General features: G+C 43.0%; 1 protein-coding gene across 1 annotated transcript; it reads right to left on the bottom strand.

The window, feature by feature from the left end:
* Positions 1 to 338: 338 nt before the first annotated feature.
* On the bottom strand, positions 339 to 14,517 carry LOC109484262 (the record flags this gene model as incomplete). The annotated part of the gene is made up of 3 exons (XM_019787520.1): positions 14,390 to 14,517; positions 6,431 to 8,623; positions 339 to 2,012 (listed from the first exon to the last, which is right to left on the bottom strand). Coding segments are annotated over exons 2-3 (3,836 nt in total), but the record flags the coding sequence as incomplete, so codon positions are not given.
* Positions 14,518 to 16,819: the final 2,302 nt, after the last annotated feature.

Below are 16,819 nucleotides of genomic sequence, written 5' to 3'. Positions count from 1 at the left end.
CTAAGCTCGTAGCAAATGGTATCCACGATGCCGTTACCCTCGTCCTTCTGTTTCACGTAGCGGTAGCTGCGCTTACATTGCACGCAAAGGACGTTCTCATGCCAATCTCGTTGATCACCCTTCGTTAGGGTCTCCTCTTTGGCATCGAAGATGTATAAGTCGGATTCCTCGGTACATCCAGTACGGGTATAAAGCTTGTCAGTGTCAGTTGTAGCGCGGATGTCCACGTCCCTCCTCCACAGACTGGCTTGACTGGACTTTATCCATCTGGATATACTGCGTAGCTCCAATCTTTGGTTTTCACATCAAACGCATGAACACACAACACACGGACTAACCAAGACGGCCCCCACCCCCAAGGGTACTTTCTTCGCTGGATGATCTTTGCCTTTGACACGATAATAGCAACCTTGTCTCCGGATGCTGTTACCATCCATTTTGATGAAGGGCCCAGTGATGGTCGCTCGTTTATGTACATCCAAGCCCCCTCTTCAGGATCATAGCAATCCATGCCCATGGTCATCAAAGACGTCTGGTAGACCACGAAGAGTTTCCCGTCAACGACCACTGACTGATGCTCTGCCCAGCCGCGAGGCATGTCGGGCAGCCTTAGCCAAGTGTCCGAAGGGAACTCGTACTGAAAGGCTTGCCTGGAGAAAGATTTGGGACCCTGGCCGACCACGGGATGGACCCGCCCACCTGTCACATACAGGTGTCTCCCTGCACTTGCCACGCTCATGTACTCAGAAGCAGGTGTTGGGAGGGTGGTGATGTGGTAGTATTGCTGACAGTCTGGTTCAAAGCAAATTATTATTGGCTTTCCACCGACTGCCTTCCAACCACCGACAATAATTGCCAGATCGTCCGATATCCCGCGTCTAGGAACACTTGCATCTTCTCCTTTTACCTGTGTACCGAGATGTTTCTCCTTAGCTGCTGTGATCTTTGCCAGGCATTCTGCGGACTCTTGTATCAAAGGGTGTGACTCCAGCTTCTGTAGCACGCTGACCCTCACGCAAGACAGACGTATTTCTTGAAATATCATTGGGATTGCTATTTGACGTTTCTCAGGGTCATGGTCGAGCCATCTTAACACAGAGTTGACGACATCGTCCTCATTCGTAACTCTCGGATGCTTGAACTCATCTCCGAGTAAAACTAAGAGCTCTTGTGCCGAAAGGGTAAGGAACCTCTCATCTTGTGCGATGTCTGAGAAGTCTGACAAAATTGACGTTGCCATGTCCCATGCTTTCTTCTTCAAGACAGAAAAACCATACAGGTCGGCCAGGCGCATGACGCCCAGACAGTTGGACGGGCAGAGGTTGTCCTCGATGAACACACGGCAGTACTGCACAATTTTGTCCAACAGTAGCATGTGTGCCGTCTGCAGAATGTCCTGGACGTCATCTTGACCGATGCGGATTTCCCCGGTATACAGGAAGTCCAGGATCTTGGAGAAGCTGTTAGAGTCTATCTCACGCAGCTGTATGACCCCAGAACTACTCTCAGAGAAGTTGGACGACAACATGGTCTCGAAGTACTGCGTGGATGTCAACACAGCCCGGTGACAGGGAAACTCCCTACCATCGACTTGTACCATCACGTCAAGGAATTTCCTAGCCTTTCGCTGGTTGTCAAGTTTAGCAAGATGGGTATGCTTGACCCCATGGAGGTAGTTTGCATAGAGACGGGAGCCGTCATCAGATTCCATGTATGGTGGGGGTGGTATACGTATGTAGGGGGCGGGTGGTATACGTGGGGGTGGTATACGTACTGGCGGCGGCGTACTGTCATCAGATTCCATGTAGCACCTTCTGCGATATGGTGGGAGTACTGGCGGCCTTGGACTGTCGTAGCACGGGTTATCAGGTGCAGAATCAGTCAAGGTCATAGTACTTATCTGGTCCAATTCATCATAGTCGTATCCATAGACGTCGACAAGGGGGCCGTCATCTGATTCTCTGTACATGTCTCTCCTTCTTCGGGCCAGTGTAGGGGTTAACACCCTTGTACTGCCGTGGTACGGGTTATCAGGTGCAGAATCAGCCAAAGTCATAGTACTAACCAGGTATAATTCATCATAGTCGTCGTCTTCACTCGAGGCATCGAAATCATAATCCCAGGACATGACGGTGGTTTACTCAGAATTCTATGAAATCTGCTGGACAGAAATAAACGCAGGGAAGTTTTAACATAGCTACAGAGAGACCCAAGCTTATGACGCAAGTCAGTACGTATGCATGTACAATATATCAAAGTCCATCATCAAGCCTTATAAAATTAGCTAGCCCACCAACCTGCAAATGATTCCAATGTTCAGCCCTGCTTTCCACAGAGAACAGCAGTGTTTTTGGTGTTTGACAATCCTTCACTTCATACACGTCTAAATGCATGGAATGCTTTCAAGATACATATAGCTCGGACAAGAACCGACCGAGACCAGGAAATGTTCCTTTTAACGTGACAACTTCCGCATAACAGTTTCGGAGCGCGTGGGCTTATGGGTACTCTTTTATGCCTACATTTTTTTTTACTTCTTTCAAAAGCAAGCCCAGTTTATGATAGCATGTGTACTTTGTTTTTGCTATTTTTCAGTTTGTATGTCCTCCCAAGGGAAAGTATGATTCCAAAGAGAAAGAACCGGTAGCACGTACATGTAGACCCTTGTATGCCTCAATGGAGATTGTTATAACGTTAATCATTATAAGGACTACAAATAGACGACTTGGCGCATTTGAATATAGAGCCGGTTTGAACAAGCCAACATTCATAAATACGAGACGATATGATTCACTAAACCAAACTAGATGGATTCCTGCAGGTTCATACAGTCTATGAATTTATGCACAAGTTTAATCACATCACTTTTGCAGTCAGCCTGGGGATCAGCCTTTTTTTGTAATGGGGCTTCTCGCACTCGAGCTCGCTACCCCGAAAAAAACGGATGTCGGTGCAGCCCTAGTGTTTACTCAGTCGCTCGCTGGCTTGAATTAATTGACACCCCCTCCCCGAATTGTCAGGCGGGCCGGCCGCTAGGAGCGCTACTTAGTCAGGCTACTACATGCGGTATTGACAGCATCAGCATTTCGTTATTGATCTATTTTTTCTGTTCTTTGATCTTTAAACAATTAATCATTAGCATAGAAAAAATCCAGGTAGATCTCTAAACATCTGGCTTCACAGAGGCGAGTTGTAGTACTCCAGTCATAAGCTCTGGCGAAGGTGTCTGATAGTCGAACCGCAAGATGAGCTATGAAACATATAGCTATGTAACATCACTAGCTATGAAAAAGAAAATTCCAATATCCTATGTTCTACCAACCTGGTGGAACTTTTTTCAGCCGTATAAGGCCGTTTTCCCATCTCAAGCTCTCTTGGTGGCCATTATTTGTATACACACTAAAACCAGTTGCATATACATCTAAAATATATCAGTTTTAACATGACTATACATGTAGACACAATTATACAACGCATGTCAGTACGTATGCATGTGCAATACATGCATATCGAAGTACATCATGATTAACATGGCTTATGAAGCTAGCCCACCAACCTGCGAATTGCAATGTTCAGCCCTACTTTCCGCAGAGAACAGCAGTGTTTGTTATTCGACGGTTCTTCACTTCATAGACGTCTCAGTGCATGAAATGCTATCAAGACACATATAGCTCGGACAATATGCAAGGACTAAATGGAGACCAGGAAATGTTCCTTTTAACGTTACAACTTCTGCATAACAGTTTCGTAGCGCGTGGACTGATGGATACTCTTATATGCCACCATTTTTCTCCTTTCTAAAGCAAGCCCAGTTTGTAGTAGCAGGTGTACTTTGTTTTTGCTATTATTCATTTTATATGCCCTCCCAAGGTAACAAATTGCTTTCAAAAAGAAACAGCCGGTAGCACGTTGACCCTTGTATGCCGCAATGGAGATTGTTATGATAACGTTAATCATTATAAGGAGTACAAATAAACCATCGTACTTGGCGCATTCAAATATAGAGCTGGTTTGCACAAGTCAACAAGGAGACATTCATACATATAGGAGATGATACACTTCATACACTCTGACTTTTATGCATACGTTAGATTAAATCTTCTAGTAAGTATTTTTTCCACAATTGCAGCCCTTAATTAGCCTGGGTGCCACCCGTTTTGTAACGGGGCTCCTTGCACACGGGTACAACATGGGATGGCTCCCAGGCTATGCACCCCTGCCTGTGTTTACTCTAGCTCGTGATCAATCTCTCACTAACTGGGGTTAATGGATGAAACCCCTAGCCTTATGTCCAGCCTTGTTAGCTTTAGTCCTCTCCCGAAGATCTTGGGGAGCGGACTGAAGCTAACAAGGCTGGACACTAGACTATGAAACCCCCGGCCCTCCCTGTCAGGCGGGTCGGCCGCTAGGGGCGCTATTTAGTCAGGCTATTGCAAGCCCTAAAACTACTGAAAGTTAAGACTTTGAATTGGCACTGCCACAAATTTGCAGTAGATCGTTCACCTTGGCACAATTCAGAGCTCACAAACTGACAGCAAGAACCCTATACCCTCTTCAATATACCCCCATTATTGCTTTGAAGGTACATATATAGTACCATTATATCATTTACGCCTTGATTCCAGACAATATATACACACTGACGACATCAGCATTCCGTCTATTGATTTATTTTTCTGTTTATATTCTGAACTTCGAACAAATGATTATAAGCAAAGAAAAAAAATCCGGTTAGATCTCTAGCTAAACATCCGGAAATAAGCTATGATTTGCAAACAAGAATAGTGGTGGTTATCATAATGGTGGCTACTGTTCAGTTTAAAGGACATCAAGTGGTCAAACTTAGGTTCTGGTTGTGTGAACATATATACTTAATTAGGTACTTGCATTAATGAAAAAAATCTAGGATAAGATAAAATACAATTCATGTCTTTTATGATCAGTTACATGTTGGGAACTGAGAACAACATCTTAGAACAGACCCTATTGACAATGTTAATCACAATATACCAGCAATAATTATTTGCCCTTTACCATTCTTAGCATAAATCCAAAATGTTCACATCTGTTTGTAAGCGCAGGAAACACAAGAATAGCCTTGCCACAGTATCGTGGTCTCAGGTGCTGTAGAGCTTTTTTTTTTTGCTCAAAATAGTTATGGCTTCACCACTATGTGGGGAAGTATTATTGTTTCTTCTCATGTTCCTTCTTCTCCTGCCATTTCGATAATATAGATGGATTCAATTTCTTCATTTTTTGGGCCAAATGACATGAATTGTAGCATAATTTTTTTTTAAATTGTTCTTTTTTTGGCCATTTTCAGGCAAAAAAATACTTTTTGGGATCTGAAGTCCTGATACTACAACCAAATGACCTGAAATTTGGTAATGGGATACCTTGGACAGATGTCTATAAAAGCTCATTCAAGCTTTCGACATACACCACTTTAAAATTGTGTTAAATTGGGCCTTTTTTGCTATTTTCGGACAAAAAATGTACATTTTTGGCTCCTGTGCCCTTATATCAAATCCGAATGACCTGAAATTTGGTATGGGGATACCTTGGACATATGCCCAAAGAATGCCATTCATGCTTTTGACATACACCACTTTAAAATTGAACAAAGAAGGTTTTTTTTGCCATTTCCGGACCAAAAATGTACATTTTTGGCTTCTGTGCCCTAATACTAGTATTAAAACCAAATGATCTGAAATTTGGTATGGGAGATCCTTGGATACAAGACCACAGAATGTAAATTACACTTTAGGCGTTTGGCAATTCAAAATTACGTAAAATGGGACTTTCTTGCTATTTTTGACCAAAATGTCCATTTTTGGCTCCTGTGCACTAATATAAAAACCAAATGACCTGAAATTCAGCATCTAGGGTAGCGTTGGCACCAAGTGCTTAGACTATAGTGTTCACTATTTACATTCAGCCTTTTACTACTTTTATTTACATTACTTTCAGTAAAAACAGAGATTATAGCTTGAAAACTCCAAATCTCCAACTGACACTGTGTGACAGTTCTAAATAGAACACTGGTTCTACTAAGGATGTTCTATCACAGAATGTCATTGGTTCTACATGTTCCAATAGCAGAAGGCGTTTGCAGATTCCATTGCTGCATGAGAGTATAAACACTATTGGAACACTCCACATTTTGAACGGGGGTTCTTTAGGAACAGTCCATTTGTGCGGGAGGGGGGATAGGTCTATTTTTGGTATGGGGCATGTAGTGTGCTGCATTTGCTCCCGAGCAGATGTTGGCCTTTCTAGTTCATGTTTATCTTATCTTCGAGTTGATCTTGGGGTGAAGGTGATCACATTATCTGATCAACCGGGTTTTCTGGCAGTCTTTCATTCTTGAAATGATGTTATTATTAATAATAAGTGCTTGGCATCTGCCTATCTCACACACTCTGGTCACTCAGAGCTCGTAGCTCCAGTAGGCTCACTGAGTGACCCCTGCTCTCGTTTGCCGTCTTTCCCCAGTACTACAAGGTCCCGGGAGTACCACCCGATACTGCTCTTCTTGGTCTGGAGGAAGCAATGGCCGAATATGGGAAACGGAAGCGGCGTATCCCGTTCTACAAACGTCTGCCCTGTGGAGATGTGGCGGCCTCTAAGTGTCGGCCTTGTGGGGATGTGGGGGTCTCCAAACGTCGGCCTTGTGGGGATGTGGTGGCCTCCAAACGTCGGCCTTGTGCTGTGGTTGTCTCCAAACTTGCAGTAGCTAATGGTATTCACGATGCCCCTGACGTCCTTTCTCAATGAACTGCCGTAGTAGTGGCTCACATATCCATAGCCATCACTAAGGACGTCCTCTTTCCACTGCCGTGAAAGACCCTTCGTTAGAGTATTCTCTTCGGCATCGAAGATATAAAGGTCTGAGTCCTGGGTATATCCAGTACGGATATAAAGCTTGTCATTGACAGTAGTAGTAAGGATATCCACGTCCTCCACGGATCGGCTTTCAATCTGGATATCGGCGTACTGCCAATCTTTGGTGTTCACATCAAACGCATGGCAACACAGTTTTTCGCGACCCGGGCTTTGTTGAATATCCGCCATTTGCTGTACGTCACTGGGGCGGTCATCGGATTCCGTGATCTTTGGCACGATGAATACAACCTTGTCCCCGGAGGCTGTTACCGTCAAGTCCCACGAAGGGCGCAAAGGAGGGTGCACATGTACATCTATCCAAGCCCGCCTTTTAGGATCATAACAACCCATTTTCACATTCTTAAACCTCCTTGCATAGACCAGGAAGAGTTTCCCGTCAACGACTACTGACTGATGCCCTGCCCAGCCGTCGGGCATGTCGGGCAGCCTAAGCCAAGTGTCCGAAGGGAAATCGTACCGAAAGGCTTGCCTGGATGGGGTAGGTTGGCGCCCCTGGCCGACCACAGGATGGTGCCGCCCACCTGATACGTACAGGTGTCTCCCTGCACTTGCCACGCTCATGTGACCCGAAACAGACGTTGGAAGGGTAATGATGTGGTAGTATTGCTCGCTATCTGGGTCTAGGCAAATTATGCTATCCACTGATGGGGGTTCGCCTTTTAATTGGAATCCCTCGTTTGCATTCCAACCGCCGACAATGATTGCCAGGTTGTCCGATATCCCACGTCTAGGACCAGCTGTATCTTCTACCCGTGTGGCAAGGAGGTGTTTCTCTCTGACTGCTGTGATCTTTGCCAGGCATTCTGTTGACGCCTGTATCACAGGGTGTGACTCCAGCCTCTGTAGCACACTGGCCCTCACGCAAGACAAACGGATCTCTTGTAAAATCTTTAGCATTGCTGTTTGTTGGGTCTCAGGGGCATGGTCGAGCCATCTTAGCACAGAATTGACAACGTCATCTTCGTTCGTAACTTTAAGATGTTCGTCTCCGAGTAGATCTGCAAGCTGTTGCGCGGAAAGGCTAAGGAACTCCTCTTCCTGTGTGACGTCTAAGAAGTTTGACACTGCCATGTCCCATGCTTTCGTCTTCAAGGCAGAAAGACCATAAAGGTCGGCCAGGCGCATGACGCCCAGACAGTTGGAAAGGCAGAGGTTGTCTTGGATGAACTCACGGCAGTACTGCACAATTTTGTCCAACTGTAGCATATGAGCCGTCTGCAGAATGTTCTGGACGTCGTCTTTACCGATGCGGATTTTCCCGGTATACAGGAAGTCCAGGATCTTACAGAAGCTGGTGGAGTCAACCTCGTGCAGCTTTATGGCCCTTGAACTACTTTCAGCGAAGTTTGAGGACAACATGGCCTTGAAGTACGGCGTGGATGCCAACACAGCCCGGTGACAGGGGAACTCCCTACCCTCGACTTCCACCACTATATCAAGCAATTCCCCACTCTTCCGCTGGCTGACAAGTTCAGAAAGAAGCTCGCTTCCTTGGCCGTAGTTTTCGAAACTACGGTATCCGTCTTCTAGTTCTCTGTCCCTCCTTCTTAACCAGTCCGCGGCTTCAAAACGCGCGTCGGCCATGATTTGTTCATATTTCTTCCTGCCATAGTCATGGTAACGGTCGCGGTCATGGTAATCGTCAGGGTCATGGTAGCCAAAATCGTCGTAGTAGCCACCATACATGGCAGATCGATGCGGGACTGTATTATCAGGCCTGTAGGAAGACACAATAAACACGTTTGCAACTAAAAGTGTGTAAAGTGTACATACATATGCATTACATTAAGATAGCAAATTATGAAGCCCGAGTTCCACATCATATCTTCGTCAATTTATCTTGACCTTTGAAGGGCGTACTATACATGTAAATTCTTTTCTTGATTATTCAAATAAGGTCCCCTTTTACGCCAATCATATCAGTTGATTATATTCTACACTCGAATGTCAAATTATCATATCTTCACAAAGAAGGCTGCTGTACCATTTTCTCATGTACATGAGGCGGGCGTGTGATTTATGTCTAGTGATATTCACCATTACTTAACTCACGCATATTTGATATGCATTGATTTTCCTCTGTTTTAGTTACACGTCATGTTATGTGTTTGAATGTCATATCATGAAACACAGCTAAATCATAAAATTTCATCATTTTGATGAGGAAAAATAGATCATGATTGGCATAATTAGCAAATTGAAAAGGAGGTAATGATTTGCATAATTAGCAAATCATGATTTAAACCTACAAACGAAAATTCGTGAGAATCTGCCAATCATTTCTTCATATGTCAAGCCCTAACCACATACTAAATTTCACGACAAGCCAGATGCATCCAAAACTTCTTGAGTTATCGTGCACAGAAGCCACCTTCAAACACACATATGTGGGGCCCTGCATGAGGGTTGATCAAGAATTACCAAAATTACAGGTGCCCATTACGAATCATTACATTCATATCGCTGATTATGTGTAACGTTAAAGCGAGGTAGCCATTATTTTCTCCGCCAGGGCCTCTGCAAGGAGAGTGGCGTAACGCTACTCCCGAGCTGCCTAAGGCATGTAAGCCAGTAAGGGGGTGTTCCAACAGCGCACTACGATGGATTCAGAGGGACTCTTTACAATTATCACACCGAACAAAATAAACCTCTCTACGCTCTTCGCTAAATCCTAGATCTGAAGCTATACAATGCATCATGCACTGAAACTTAACGACCTAGCGGCTGAACTTTTGCGTGATTTTTAGAAGCTTATTTGAACGTCACAAAACTATCCTACGTGAATTTTTAAAATAATGAACACATCTAGATCTAGACTGACGTGGGATCGAGACCTATTACTTCTGCATACAATGCATGTCTAACCTGTTGGTTCACTTAGGTAACTATGAACTTTCACATATTTGACATGGGAGGGGCACCATGTCAGCTTGGTAAACATCATAGCTTGCTTCTGAAACTGAGTGTCAAGTGATTGTGCAGTTGAAAGTTCTAATTTTCGTGCATTCAGAACAAGACTGTTGCGTTCTAGAGGGACCTAAGCGATCAGCAATGTTAAACGGTGATAAGTAAGGCCTTATTGCAGGTTTGTGTTGTTCACCTGAATCTGAATAAACATACTGCACTGACTTTGATTGATAATCTGTCCACGTCCATTATATGTACTTATACCCCACCAATTGCTCCCACTTTGACACGTAACGTTATGTGTATTTGTTGTTCCATCCAACCATAAACCACGGATCAAGATTTTAGTAACTCAGTTGAGCGTAAAGCGGAAACCCAGAAGCATTCGGCAAGCCTGCCACTAAAACTGTTCAGGTCGTTTCAGAGCTAGCAGCCATGATAGCATGATGGATTTCTAGACATTCATGTCAAGCACTGTGGGTGATACAGTGTAGCAACATAACTTGATAAATCTTCCTCTGAGATTTAAAATGTACATGTGTAGAGTCCATTCCGCGTCACCGAGTGGGTTATTATTGTCATTATTTAGAAATGTTTTGAACTCTTTGTAATTGTTTGTTTGAGAAATTTCATAATTGGAAATATTTTGAACATCTTGTCAATATTCTAAATAATTCCCTGGTTTTCTAACATATTTGAAATATTCCTGATGTGGATTATGACATTTCCAATAGTTTCTAAATATTTCTAACAGCACTCTACCATTTTTTACCATTATTTCGAATTATTTCTAACATTTTGTAAATAGGTCAGTGGGATGGGAAGGAAGTAATTCACACATCCCTGTGGAGTACAGGGTAGACTGTCTGGGTGTCAGGCATTGATGCCTTACAACAAAAGAGCCACCAGTGTCCAGCAGTGAAATCTAAAAATATACAGAAGAATACAGAAGAGTAGGATTAGCACCTAGTTTTATGGGGGCAATTACCCACATCTACCATTTGGTTATTTGTTTGAAATATTTCTTAATATTTCGAATAGTGAAAGAAACACATGGATAGTTCAAATCCATTCTAAATAAAGAGATCTTTGTACAGTCACTTTCAAAATGTTTCAGAAATATATAAATGAATTCAAATCTATTCAAATTTTCATTTTCAAATTTTTGAAAAATTTAGAACTTTTGTTACTAGGGTATTCTTTTCTTCTAAATAATTCAAACGTATTAGAAACATGGAGAAAAAACCCACTCGGTGACGCGGAATGGACTCTACAGTGAACATGTTCATTAGCCTGGGTGCCACCCCCTTTAGTATTCGCCCGCTCTATAATGTCGCTAGCTACCAGTTAAGCTAGCGGGCGAATACGACTGGGGATGGCACCCAGGCTACATGTTCTGTGAAGCACAAACCGGAGAGCAATCTCAGAGATATCTCAGCACTGATCCTCTGCGGAGTCACTTATGTAACTATGTAAATGAACTGTAACTCGTTCTTCCACTTAATCTTATTGTGAGCCATACTACTGAATGACGTCAAAGTGTCAGCTCTGACATGGGAGCGGCTATGAACAAACGCTTGCCTTTTTGTGAAGCATACAGTGTCTATTATTGTGCATTTGGGTCAATAACTATTCGGTACAGGGACCAATATCAGTCTAAAAGTCCATCATGATTTAACGTGGCTTATGAAGCCTGAAAATGATTCCAATGCTCAGCCTTACTCTCGGCAGAGAACAGCAGTGTTTGTTATTCAACGGTTCAAAACGTCTCAATGTAAGAATGCCGTCAGGTTACCGCGAACAAGAATCGACCGGAACCAGAAAACGTAGCCTCCAACAACACACTACGATAGATTCAGAGGGACTCTTTGCAATTATCACACCGAACAAAATAAACCTCTCTACGCTATTCGCTAAATCCTAGATTTGAAAAGCTATACAATGCATCATGCACTGAAACTCAACGATCTAGCGGCTGAACTTTTGCGTGATTTTCAGAAGCTTATTTGAACGTGACAAAAATATCTTACCTGAATTTTTAAACTGATGAACAAGTGTTTAACCTGTTGGTTCCCTTATGTGAGTCACTATTGAACTATGAACTTTCACATATTTGACATGGGAGGGACAACATGTCAGCCTGGTAGACATCATAGCTTACTTCTGAAACTGAGTGTCACGTGATTGTACATCATACCTTGCTTCTGAAACTGAGTGTCACGTGATTGTACATCATAGCATGCTTCCGAAACTGAGTGTCACGTGATAGTGCAGTTGAAAATTCCAATTTTCGTGCGTTTAGAACAAAATGTGGCGTTCTAGAGAGACCTATACGATCAGCAATGTTAAACCGTGATAAGTACAGTCTAACTGTACATGTAGGTTTATGTCCAGTCGTTCACCTCGGAATAACATGAATAATGCACTGGTTGTGGTTGATAATCTGTCCACGTTCATTAACTGTACTTACGTCCACCAATTGCTCCCACTCTGACACCTAACGTTATGTGTATTTGTTTCCATCCAACCATAAACCACGGATCAAGATGTTAGTAACTCAGTTGAGCGTTAAGTGGAAACCCAGAAGCATTCGGCAAGCCTGTCATTAAAACTGTTCTAGTCGTTTCAAACAGAGCTAGCAGCCATGATAGCATGATGGGTTTCTAGACATTTCATGTCAAGCACTGAGAGTGATACAGTGTAGCAACGTAGACTAATAAACCTTCCTCTGAGATCTAGAATGTGTACAGTGAACATGTTCTTCAGCCTGAGTGCCACCCCCTTTATAAAAGCTAGCGGGCGAATACTACTGGGGATGGCACCTAGGCTACAACTTCTGTGAAGCACAAATCGGAGAGCAATCTCAGAGATATCTGAGCGCTGATCCGCCACGGAATCACTTATGTATGTAAATGAACTGTAACTCGTTTTCCACTTTAACATATTGTGAGCCATACTACTGAAATTTCAATGTCCCAAAGCAACTCTGACATGGGAGCGGCTATAAACAAACACAATACTTTGCCATTTTGAGAAGCATACAGTGTCTATTGTTGTGCATTTGGGTCAATAACTATTCGGTACAGGGACCAATATCAGTCTTAAAGTCCATCATGATTTAACGTGGCTTATGAAGGTAGCTCGCAAGCCTGACAATGATTCCAATGCTCAGTCCTACTTTCGGCAGAGAACAGCAGTGTTTGTTATGCAACGGTTCAAAACGTCTCAATGATTGCCGTCAAGTTATCTCGAACATGAATCGACCGGAACCAGGAAACGTAGCCCCCAACAACACACTACGATAGATTCAGGGGGACTCTTAACAATTATCACACCGAACAAAATAAACCTCTCTACGCTCTTCGCTAAATACTAGATCTGAAGCTATACAATGCATCATGCACTGAAACTTAACGACCTAGCGGCTGAACTTTTGCGTGATTTTTAGAAGCTTATTTGAACGTGACAAAACTATCCTACGTGAATTTTTAAACTAATGAACACGTCACCTGTTGGTTCACTTAGGTGAGTCACTATTGAACAATGAACTTTCACATATTTCACATGGGAGGGGCACTATGTCAGCCTGGTAAACATCATAGCTTTCTTCTGAAACTGAGTGTCACGTGATTGTACATCATAGCATGCTTCTGAAACTGAGTGTCACGTGATTGTACATCATAGCTTGCTTCTGAAACTGAGTGTCACGTGATTATACATCATAGCTTGCTTCTGAAACTGAGTGTCACGTGATTATACATCATAGCTTGCTTCTGAAACTGAGTGTCACGTGATTGTACATCATAGCTTGCTTCTGAAACTGAGTGTCACATGATTGTACATCATAGCTTGCTTCTGAAACTGAGTGTCACATGATTGTACATCATAGCTTGCTTCTGAAACTGGGTGTCACGTGATTGTACATCATAGCTTGCTTCTGAGACTGAGTGTCACATGATTGTACATCATAGCTTGCTTCTGAAACCGAGTGTCACGTGATTGTACATCATAGCTTGCTTATGAAACTGAGTGTCACGTGATTGTACATCATAGCATTGCTTCTGAAACTGAGTGTCACGTGATAGTGCAGTTAAAAATTCCAATTTTCGTGCATTTAGAACAAAATGTGGCGTTCTAGAGAGACCTATACGAGCAATGTTGAACCGTGAGAAGTACTGTCTAACTGTACATGTAGGTTTATGTCCAGTCGTTCACCTTGGAATAACATAAATAATGCACTGGTTGTGATTGATAATCTGGCCACGTCCATTACATGTACTTACGTACGTACACCAATTGCTCCCACTTTGACACCTAACGTTATGTGTATTTGTTTCCATCCAACTATAAACCACTTTCTGAACAAGATTTCAGTAACTCAGTTGAGTGTAAAGCGTTGTAGTTGAGACCCAGAAGCATTTGGCCTGTTACTTAACTGTTCTGGTCGTTTCAAACAGGTTAGCAGCCATGTGTTTTAGACATTTCATGCCATGCACTATGAGTAATAAAGTGTAGCTACGTAGCTTGATAAACCTTCCCCTGAGATTTAGAATGTGTACAGTGAACACGTTCTTACCTGTGAAGCACAAATCGGAGAGGAATCTCAGAGATATCTCAGCACCGATCCGCCACGGAGTCACTTATGTATGTAAATGCTCAGTCCTACTTTCGTCAGAGAACAGCAGTGTTTGTTATTTGACGGTTCAAGACGTCTCAATGGCACAGAATGCTGTCTCTAACCTGACATGTTCTGCATACCAGTTTCGGAGCGCGCGGGCTTATGGGTACTAGCTCTTTTATGCCGACATTTTACCTCTTTCAAAAGTAATCCCAGTTTATGATAGCATATGTATTATGTTTTTGCTATTGTTCAGTTTATATGTCCTTCCAAGGTAACAAATTGCTTTTTAAAAAGAAAGAGCCGGTAGCACGTTGACCCCTTTATCATACCTGGGCCGTTCCGGCCCGTGTGATAATCACCCGTCCGTACGGCCCGGGGTTCTTTACGCGTACGGCCCGGGCTTCCAAATGTTCCATAGTGCGTTTCGCGTGCACCGAGTGAGCCGCTTTCGAAACTTGAAACACCGAATTCGGATGTTGGAATTGACGCCGTTACACTTTTTTTGTTTTTGTTTGGATACACCAAATTTTGGCACATTTCGCATTGAAATGTCTGTTTTCTCGGGTAGGTATGACATGAATAAAATAGCACACGGTGTATTCCGCATCACCCTCAGTCCCAGCCCTCCCGCGGATCGGATCTCCCTCCGGCCTTCGGGCGATCCGACCCGCGGTCGGGCTGTAGTATTCTAAATGTATGCCGCAATTGAGATTGTTATGATAACGTTAATCATTACAAGGACTACAAATAGACGACTTGGCACATTTAAGTATAGAGTTGGTTTGCACAAGTCAACAATGAGACATTCATACATAGGAGATTATAAACTTAACCAAACTTGAATTGGTGCAGGTACTTACACTGTGGATTTGATGCACAATTTTTATCATGTTGTCTAGTAAGTATTTTCCTACATTTGCAGCCCTTCGCGGCGTTTTATAACGGGGCTACTTGCACTATGTACTCGCTGCCCCAAAGAAAAGGATACTAAAAACGGATGTCTCCCGGGCTATTCAGTCCTAGCCTATGTTTACTCAATCTTTCACTGGCTGGGCTGAATGAAAACTCTCCCTGTCAGGCGGGTCGGCCGCTAGGGGCGCTATTTCGTCAAGCTACTGCAAGCCCTACAAGTTTGTATTGGCACAAATTTAAACTTGCATTAGATCTTTTACCGTGGCACAATACAGAGCTCACAACCCGACAGAAAGGACCCTATATACCCTCTTTGATATGCTTTGAAGGTACTTGTACCATTATATAATTTACACCTTGATTCCAGACAATATACACACACTGACGACATCAGCATTTCGTCTATTGATTTATTTTGCTGTTCATTGACCCTTGAACAAATGATCGTTAGCAAAGAAAAAATCCTGTTAGATCTCTCAACATTCGAAAATAAGCAATGATTTACAAACAAAGGGGTGGTTATCTCAATGGTGGTTACTGCTCAGCTGAGAGGTCACCAAGTGATCAAACTTGGGTTCTAGTTGTGTGAGCATATATACTTAATAAGGTACTTGCATTAATGAAAAAAATCTAGGATAAGAGAAAATACAACTTATGTCTTTTATGATCAGTTACATGTTGGGAACAACATCTTAGATTAGATCCTGTTGACAATGTTTATCACAATATACCAGCAGTAATCATTTGGCCTTTACCATTCTTAGCATAAATTTAAAATGTTTACAACTGTTTGTAAGCGAAGGAAGCACTAGAATAGCCTTGCCACAGTACCGTGATCTGGTGCAGTAGAGCTTACTTTTTTTGGCAAAAAATAGTAGTAGTTATGTTTATCTTACTAGCCTCCGAGCAGATCTCGGGGTGAAAGGTGATCACATTCTCTGATCAACCAGATTTTCTGGCAGTCCTTCAGTCTTGAAATGATGTTATTTAACGTTATTAAGTGTTTGGCCTCTGCCTGTCTCACAGACTAAACGGGAATTCGGAGCCAACTCGAGTCATTCAGAACGGCGTAGCTCCAGTAGGCACACTGAGTGACCCCAGCTCTCGTTTGCCGATCCGGGGTCACTCATTGACGTCTCTTTCAAATCCTGGCATCTTGTTTTTTTGCTCTTTAGATGTAGGGTCTCAAGAGGACGTCATCCATAAAATTTACTTGCGGCATAAACGGTTTATTCCATTTACTTGCATCCTCAAATTGTAGTTCAGTTTTACATACACTTGTATGGAAGCCTGCCATATACATTTAATCAAATGTGAAATACGTAGCCGAAGCAATGGTAGCCATCAGCTGAATTAATTTCGATTCGATTCGAGGGCATCAATTGCCATCTTGGGGAGCAGTATGGGTCCTCTTGTCCCATCCTTCCCTAGGCATCAGCAGCAAACGAAACTGTTCTCGCCGATACACTCTGC

This window comes from Branchiostoma belcheri, unplaced genomic scaffold (genome assembly GCF_001625305.1).
Source record: "Branchiostoma belcheri isolate BF01 breed outbred unplaced genomic scaffold, Haploidv18h27 scaffold692, whole genome shotgun sequence".
Classification (NCBI taxonomy): domain Eukaryota; kingdom Metazoa; phylum Chordata; class Leptocardii; order Amphioxiformes; family Branchiostomatidae; genus Branchiostoma; species Branchiostoma belcheri.
The sequence above is the reverse complement of the archived record's forward strand: the minus strand, read 5'-3'. Positions and strand labels throughout refer to the sequence as shown.